General features: G+C 42.9%; 1 protein-coding gene across 1 annotated transcript; it reads right to left on the reverse strand.

Annotated features, from left to right (window-relative positions):
* Positions 1–323: 323 nt before the first annotated feature.
* Positions 324–7,601, reverse strand: LOC121873235 (sialic acid synthase-like). The gene is made up of 8 exons (XM_042376613.1): positions 6,877–7,601; positions 6,187–6,782; positions 5,076–5,211; positions 4,004–4,223; positions 3,608–3,731; positions 2,749–2,981; positions 1,794–1,964; positions 324–1,227 (listed from the first exon to the last, which is right to left on the reverse strand). Exons 3-8 carry the CDS (start codon positions 5,195–5,197, stop codon positions 1,042–1,044), a joined length of 1,056 nt encoding a protein of 351 aa, XP_042232547.1. The 5' UTR covers positions 5,198–5,211; positions 6,187–6,782; positions 6,877–7,601; the 3' UTR covers positions 324–1,041.
* Between the last annotated feature and the right edge of the window lie 1,659 nt (positions 7,602–9,260).

Consider the following 9,260-nt stretch of genomic DNA (forward strand, 5'->3'; position numbering starts at 1 on the left):
AGTTCCACGAACATCTGTAAGGCTGTGTGTACATTTTTTTGAGACACCCTGTCGTTGATACTGTCTGGCTGGCTCAGAACACTTTCACCAATAGTACCGGGCGTAGTGTACCGTAACATCAACTGTACCGTAATCATCTACTGTACCGTAGTGTACCGTATCTCATAACTTGTGTGTTCACAATGTGTAATATAAGGTAATATTTTCTCCTCCATCTTCAACATATTTATACTGGTTAAGAGAGATGCATGCTGACACACTTATTAGTACCGTACGTACCCAAAAAAGTGCCTTAAAAGGTCCATTGATAACATAGATATAATATATATATATATATTTATAAAAGGTTAAGTATGATCACAAGGTACATTACCCTAACTGGTGGTGTACACGTATAAGTCTACAAGCTAAATGTGCAATTAATAGTGATAAAAAAACCAAAAACAAGATTAACAAATATTCAGACATGCAGTATGAAGCAGGGTAAAAAAATAACATGTTTGTCTCCGTTATTCTCAGCTGCAACAATACATGTTTGGTCACATTAATGAAAAGTTAATGTCGTCTTTAATGAGTCTTACCCTCTTCATTTTTTAATATAGGAGAATTATTATTTTTAAGTTATGGTTTTGTGTTGTTTCTCACCCACAACTGTTGTTCGTAGTATCTGTGTTGACCATTTGTACCTCGTCCACACCAACGAATCACTTGTACGCTTGTAACGTATTATTTAAATCTTCACAGACATTCACAACACAGGTCTGGATGTATGACAAAGGGAAACAAACACTTCTTTCCCACATCACACGAGAACACACACTCAGATGTCAAGTGAATGAATCAGTCATGAACATTCTCACAGCACAACATCCATTAGTTTTTTTTTTATGTCAGTTGACGACAGACTTGCACATTATTAGTTCTTAAATTCGTATCACATGTGTACACTGATAACACACGTATACGAGGCTATATCAGGGGTTTTGGGGGGAGCACCCACAACAAACACATACTTGATTATGGCACACACATAAAAAGTTCTCACAAGACATCAGCCTCCATAATGCTCTCGTCTTGTTCTACGTCTCTGTTAAGGTAGCCGCCCACTAGTGACCCAAGCCTCTGAGCGGGAATACCTCGGGGTTCAGCCACTTTCGCCACCAGATCGTCTTCCTCCAGCATCTGTCCCGCTCGGATTGGTCGGGCGGCCACCAGGGTCTTGCCAAGCTGCGGGGGAATTATAACATTGTAAATTCTCTTAGTTTGGTTAAATTGATTGTGATTTTTGTATCATTAAAATAGTTGATGTTATAACGCATTAATTACGCTTCAACCGTTGAGATATTTTGTTTAGTAGATTAGTAATTACAACTTATCCATCAACAACTAAAATATTATGAGATACAACTACGGTATTGAGAATTTGTTATTGTGATGTTCTTCCTGATCTTCAATAAGTAAGGTCTTCTGGCACGTAAAGAGCTTAATTACATTCGTCTATCAATAGTTACATATTATGAAAAACATGTTGAGTCTCAATACAGTGAAACCTCTATTTAACGAACTATATGGAGAAAATTCCGTTATATCGAGGGTCGGTTAGATGAGAAACCACCTAACGAACTATACGGAGAGAGAAGTCCGTTGTCTCGAGGGTCCATTGATGTGAAACCCTCCATCTAACAAACTACCCGGTATATAGAGATGAAAGTCCGTTACATCGAGGGTCCGTTATATGGAGGTTTCACTATGTATCAGTAACCTACACTACGGACTATAAGGGCTGAGCTCACTTTCATGAAACACGCCTCCTCGCTCGGCTGAAATGCCTTGAGAGGGCTACCGAGGGCTGCTTCCACACTCCTGATGGCCTTAATGAGTTCTCTGAGGTCATGAGGTTCCAGGGAACACGAGTGGTCGCTGCCCTTCCACGTCCTGTTGAGAGTGAGGTGACGCTCCACCACCTGTGTACAGTGTTAGCGGTGTTTGGTAATGTTTGTTGTAAAAGAAAATCAGTATTAATTATTGGTATTTATTATTATTATTTTGTTGTAATTATTATTATTATTATCATTTTGTTGTAATTATTAGTATTAGTATTACTACTCATTATTATTATTTTCAATATTATTATTATTTATATTATTATTATTATTATTTATATTATTATTATTATAATTATTTTTATTATTATTATTATTATTATTATTATCATTATCAACATTACATAAAAAGCTGGTTACTTTATCTGAGAAGTAAAAGATTAAAAGTGAGAATTGTACTTGTTAAATCGTCTTTTCTGAGTGTAGGAGGAACAAGATTGGTCAAAAGTTGTACATAAGCTGATGTGACTCACAGTAATTCGCTGTACTTCTTGGTAACATCTGCATCTAATTGTTGGTTAATATATGTGGTTTCCAGCTGGTGATCGTGAACCTGTATTTTAAGCTGAACTCCACAACCAATCATGAATATGAGTCTTTGACCACTGTTGGAATGTGTCCCCGAACTGTAGATGGCGCTGAAGTGTTGTATTTATACGCCTGAGACTTCGAACTGGTTTGAACGAGTCACCAAACTGCTTCTCCAACTATAGTTGGGTTTGATATTGTTTCGAATAGGATAATCTTTGAACTTTACCTCGTGACTGAGACACTGACAAACAAAATGGACTGTCAGTTGAAATTGAACCTTGGGAGAGTGAGTGAGTGTGACGCTGTACAGAGAGTGATGGAGGTATTTACTCACCCGAGCCCCACGAGCCACAGCCGCGATGGTCACGTGGATACCCAGCTCATGCCCAGAGTAACCGATGTGGGCGTGAGGGAACATCTGGGCGTACGTGTCCAGCACCCGCAGGTGAGTCTGTTCGGGCGGTGAGGGGTAGGCGGAGGTACACTGCAGGAAGACGAGGGGTGTTGGCGGGTCCTGGATGGTCAGCTCCTCATACACCTGAGACACCCAAGCTATGTCCGACATGCCTGTGGTAGTGATGTGGTCAACACGTCAGTTTGGGATAACAGTGGAGAGAAAATTCCATTATATCGGGTGTCCGTTAGATGTGAAACCTCCATCTAATAAACTATATAGAGATGAAAGTCCGTTATATCGAGGGCCCGTTTGATGTGAAATCTCCCATCTAACGGATTATATGGAGATAAAAGACCGTTATGTGGAGGTTTCAATGTGCTGGTTTCCTCGTCTCGTCGACCGGTAACTAACAAACACACCGCCAACTTGAGACTTGTGCCACAAATATAAAGTATCATAACAGTATTGGTTCAGGGAGAAATTTTAATTACGTAAAGTTAGTGTTTAAATTAAGGGTTTATCTTTTTTTTTTTTTATTAATATAGGCTGGGGGTGATGATTGAGATTGGGGACTGACCTACTGATTAATGGGGCGAGAGGAGTGGTGGTTGGGCTGGGGAGGTAATGAATGTTGTTGGGGGTAATGATTGGGGCTGGGAGGTGATAAGTGGGGCTGCGGGCTGATAAATAGGGCTGGGGAGGGTAATGAATGGTGCTGGGAGGTAATAAATGTTACTGGAGGGTAATTGATGGGGCTGGGGACTAATTTATAAGACGGTGGTTGGATCTCACTCACCTGTGGACACCACGAGAGGTTTGCTACAGGCGGCGGCGGTACGGAGGAGAGGCAGGTTGTGTATGTCGCCAGAACCAACCTTGATGAAGGGAACGTTCAGCTCGTGTAGCACATAAAGTGACGGCTGTGGCGGGAGGGAGGGAGGCACTGCGTCAGGAGGGTGTTGTGTGTGTGTGTGTGTGTGTGTGTAGGCGTGTGTGCGTCAGAATCTAAAGTATTATTTCATATTGTTGAAAAGTCTGTATACAGGATCATGGTATTAGCTATATCAGTGCCTGTGTGTGTGTGTGTGTGTGTGTGTACATCATAATCTAAAACATTGGTTCATAACATTCAAAAGTCAGAACAGTATACAGTATATACAGTACAAGACAGCGTGCGGGTATAGCTACTGACGATGTCCATGGCGGAGGCGGTGAGGGGTATGTCGTGTTGGGTAGCGTACTCCTGCAGTTCGTGGAGTTGGTCGCGGGAGAACTCGAGGTGTTTCTTGTGGTCACCGTAGGTCTCCCCCCAGGCGTGCTCGGAGTTGTAGGGGCGACTGAGGGCCTGTTTGTTGAACTTGTGAGGCAGGGAAGACATCTGGAGCTTCACGCAGTCTGCACCACATTCCTTAAACAAAATATAGTGGAATAGTTATATTGAAACCTCTATATAACGGACTATATGACGGGGGGGGGGGAGTCCGTTATATCGAGGGAGTCCATTAGATGTGAAACCTCCCCATCTAATGAATTACAGAGATATGGAAGTCCGTCATATCGAGGGTCCGTTATATATGAAATTTCCCCATCTAACGGATTATATGCAGAAAGAAATCCGTTATATGGCGGTACTGATGAAACAGGTATCTGGTCCTCACTCTCTCTGTCCATCTCTCACCTTGTCCACCCCTCTCTCTCGCCTTGTCCACCCCCTCTCTCTCACCTTGTCCACCCCTCTCTCTCGCCTTGTCCACCCCTCTCTCTCACCTTGTCCACCCCTCACCTTGTCCAATTCTCTCTCTCACCTTGTCCACCCTCTCACCTTGTCCAATTCTCTCTCACCTTGTCCACCCCTCTCTCTCGCCTTGTCCACCCCCTCTCTCTCACCTTGTCCACCCCTCTCTCTCGCCTTGTCCACCCCTCTCTCTCACCTTGTCCACCCCTCTCTCTCGCCTTTGCCCCAATCTCCCTCTCTCACCTTGTCCACCCCTCTCTCTCACCTTGTCCACCCCTCTCTCTCACCTAGTCCACCCCTCTCTCTCACCTTGTCCACCCCCTCTCTCACCTTGTCCACCCCTCTCTCTCTCGCTTTGTCCACCCCTCTCTCTGCCTTTGTCCACACCCCCTCTCTCTCGCTTTGTCCACCTCTCTCTCCACCTTGTCCACCCCCTCTCTCTCACCTTGTCCACCCTCTCCTGTCCACCTCTCCCTTCCTCTTTGTCCAACTCCCCTTTCACCTTTGTCCAATTCTCTCACCTTAGAAGGCCTGCCGGAGGGTCTTGGCCAGCTCCATGTCGCCTTGATGGTTCTGGCCGATCTCAGCGATGACGAAGCATGGCTGACCCTCCCCTATGTAGCGGCCTGGCACCAGCTCCAGGGGCTCCATCCTCACTCACTCCTCTGTAGGGTCAGGTCAAGAGGCCAGGTCAAATATTGGGTTAAACGGGGCACTGGGGTATCATAATTCTCTCCTCTGTTGAGTCAAATATTGGTTTAGACTGGGCATTGGGGTTAGGTTGGTCAAAGTAGGTTAGGTTACGTTATTTTATATTTTGTTATGTTGCTAGGTCAAGTTAGGTTAGGTTAGGTTTAGTTAGGTTATACTGGGTCTAACTATAGTGCCACCTTATTGTTGGCACTCTCGTCTATAAATGTGTTGGTGGCACCCGTGGCATTTCTTTTAATCAATGAAAAGGTTTTGTACTGTAGTGCAGTTGGTGTTCCCTATTCCCTTAATCGCCTGAGTAAAGCAGAGTGTGTGATGGTGGGTGATCTGGTAACACTGTATGATGGTGTGGTGGTAACTGTCTGGTAACACTGTATGATGGTGTGGTGGTAACTGTCTGGTAACACTGTATGATGGTGTGGTTGTAACTGTCTGGTAACACTGTATGATGGTGTGGTGGTAACTGTCTGGTAACACTGTGAGGAGTGAATCCGAAATTCCATACACTTCTGGGAATACCTGAATACACCTCAGTTTATTTTATCTAATGATTAAACACCCTAATGCTAACCTATCTTTACCCAACCTAGTTTAACCTAACACTAGTACATGTATAGCCTCACCTAACCCTAATATAACCGAATTTTACACAACCTAACTTAGCTTAACTTAACGTACGTGAACACCAGGTAGAGTTAGGGTATTTTAATTAATCATCAGGTGAAATAAACTGAGGTGGAGGGGCCGACCTTCATATGATCCCATCTCTAAACAAAACATTCCAAACGATACCTTTTCACTTGGGAGATGATGGTACTAACAGGTCTGGCATCACACTGGGGTAAAGTTTGTCTTCTTTGTTTTGATTAGAATTTTAGTGTGTGTGTGTGTGTGTGTGTGTGTGTAGAAACACTGAAGAAAAAACTTACAGGTTCGTAGTGTCTTTACAACAACATTGAGTTTACAACATCACTGGTTTACACTGAGGTTGTAGCCATACTGGTTTATAGCGAGATTTTACAACCACCGGTTCACAACACTGGTTCAAATTTAGTCTACAACACACCGTTTATGAGAACACTTGATCACTCTTTACAACACTGGTTTGTATTTAATTCAAACAACTAGTTGGCAGTTCACAACCCTAATTCACAATACTTTTACTTTTTACTTTTATCCTCTTCGCCACTGATCGCCTTGTTAGCCGCTTGGGCGATCGGTCACGTCTCTGGTTCAAATGAGTTTATAACACTGAGCATACACCAACACTGGTTCACACGGATCACAACACTGGTTCACAATTTACAATATTGGTTCACATTGTATAGCACTAGTACATACTGTTCACTACAACACTGGTTCAGTTTACAATGAAGCTGGTTCACACACTCACTCCAGAACAACACTGGGCTCACAACAATAGCGGTTTACGGCTAGAGCACATCTCCGGGAGTAGCGGCTGCAGCAGGAGACTGACTGCACCATCATCACGTGGTCTGTATGTCTGGCATGAGCGCCCCGATGACTAACACCGGGGAGAGATTTTACTTATGATAAATATTAACAACTACTGAAGGACAAACTTAAAACTTTGGAAATCTCGAGTCTTGTAAATATACCTTTTGTGGACGGTAGACAGGGAACGTTAGACAGCGATAGACAAGCAGATGCTAATGTTTGTCTGTCTCTCAGGCTATACAAGTGTTGCTGGGTCGCTTACATCTGTATTATTACGACCATGTTGCCATCACTCACCTCCCTACCACCACCGCCAGGCAATGTATCGAGTTGTTTTACCGAGGGTTAATTTCCGTGTCTTTCCCCGAGGTTTACAGATGAGTTTTATTCCCGACTCAAAACTTCTATATGAGCCGCAGTGAGAATGTGAGATGGTGGTGTAAAAATCTGGCGCGGATTTAGGAAATGGCGGCGAGCAGCAACCATACTTGACGCAATATTACCTCCCGTAACGCTCACCACCAGCCGAGATTTTGTGTAATTTTTTTTTCTCCAGGATAATATTTTAAACACGATTAAACGCACAAATTTGGTGATAGTATTTCGTTTATCTAACCGTAGCTAGGGAGGAGATATTGGTGGGGTGAGGGTGAGTGTTTGTGCGAGTGTCTGCCGCTAGCCTCGTATGGTTGATTTTGGTTCATTTGTTTGGGGGGAGATTCTCAAACGTTGGTTAAGGCGGGCTGTTTGTCACTCCGGGGGGTGAGGGTGGGAAGTTGGCTAGTGTTAAAGAGAATTCCACGACCTCGGCAGTACATCAAGCTTTTGATTACCAAGAACACGATCACTGCATCAAACTTTGTAAATAAACGACCATACTACTACTACTACTTTTTTTTTTTTTTTTTTTTTAAACGTGGCCTCCAGCCTCCCCCAATAGCCACACCTTCGCCACCATTTAATTACCTTAATATTAAATATCCTAATACATAAGTAGCTATCCTATCTGTGTTAAATTAGTTGAGCCGCAGATCTATGCGACATTCAGTGACTGTAGCCTCATAGTCAATATCTGCAGCAGTTGTCGGAGTAGGGGCAGAAGCTCTCGTTCCCCTGAGGCAGAGCAAAGCCGACCGAAGGAGAGAGAAGACAGTCGACATCTCATCCAGGCTGTAACATAACTTCTGGGCTGCATTGCATTCGAGATCAACTCCGCAGTCTTACTACTACTACTACTACTACTACTTTTTTTTAAATGGCCTCCAGCCTCCCCAATAGCCACACCTTCGCCACCATTTATTTACCTTAATATTAACTATCCTAATACATAAGCAACTACTACTACTACTACTACTACTAATAATAATAATAATAAAATGTTTCTGTCACTCAAAACATTTGTAATTTCAGGAGGTCGTAATTTGTGGTGTTCAAGTATAAGGCCGCCAGAGCTAGGTGTTACATTGGAGAGAGAGAGAGAGAGAGAGAATGAACACGTGTCCGCTCCGTGTGAACAGGTTTTCCTCTTTGTTCAACACGCGGACGACAACCCATTACTTTACTCACTGGGACAGACATTCATACCCGACAACCTCAAAATAAAAATAAATAATTATATATAGTGTACTTTGTAAGAGAATAAGTTTAACAGAGTCTGCCCTTACATACAGAGGGCAGGCCATCGTTCTCTGTAGTTCACGTTGCTCCAATTTAGTTCCTGTTTACATTTTCTGTATTGATTTATTCAGTACTTAACGATCCATGAGGAATTCGCTGTAGCTTCCTGGTGTAGATAGTGAACAGGATAATGTTTACAAGACACGAATTATTATTATTGTGATTATTATTATTATTATTATTATTATTATTATTATTATTATTATTATTATTATTATTATTATTATTATTACAGTAGGATACTCTCTGAATACAGAAATGTTACAGAAGTATAATTCCAGGTTACAACAGTTCACACACAGATATTTGCTGGTTACCTTGTTTACACCCAAGATGCTAACTACCAGCCACACACACACACGCGCACACACACACACACACACGCACACACGCATACATACATACATACATACACACACACACACATACATACACACACACACGCGCGCGCGCGCACACACACACGCACACACACACACACACACACACACACAGACACACACACACACACAGGGACAGGGTCTAGATATGGTCTAGTTAATTCACAGGGGGGAGAGTGTCAGGTGATGACCCACACCTACACACCTGGTGGGTCTTGTTCACCTTACCTTGTTCCTCTCTCACCTCTAACCTAACCTAACCTAACCAAACCTAACCTAACCTAACTTAACCTAACCTAACCTAACCAAACCTAACTTAACCTAACCTAACCAAACCAAACCTAACCTAACCTAACCAAACCAAACCTAACCTAACCTAACCTAACTTAACCTAACCAAACCAAATCAAACCAAACCTAACCTAACCTAACCTAACCTAACTTAACCTCACTGAACACTGAATACAGAACACTGAACACAGAACACAG

This window comes from Homarus americanus, unplaced genomic scaffold, assembly GCF_018991925.1.
Source record: "Homarus americanus isolate GMGI-L3 unplaced genomic scaffold, GMGI_Hamer_2.0 scaffold32929, whole genome shotgun sequence".
Taxonomy (NCBI): Eukaryota; Metazoa; Arthropoda; class Malacostraca; order Decapoda; family Nephropidae; genus Homarus; species Homarus americanus.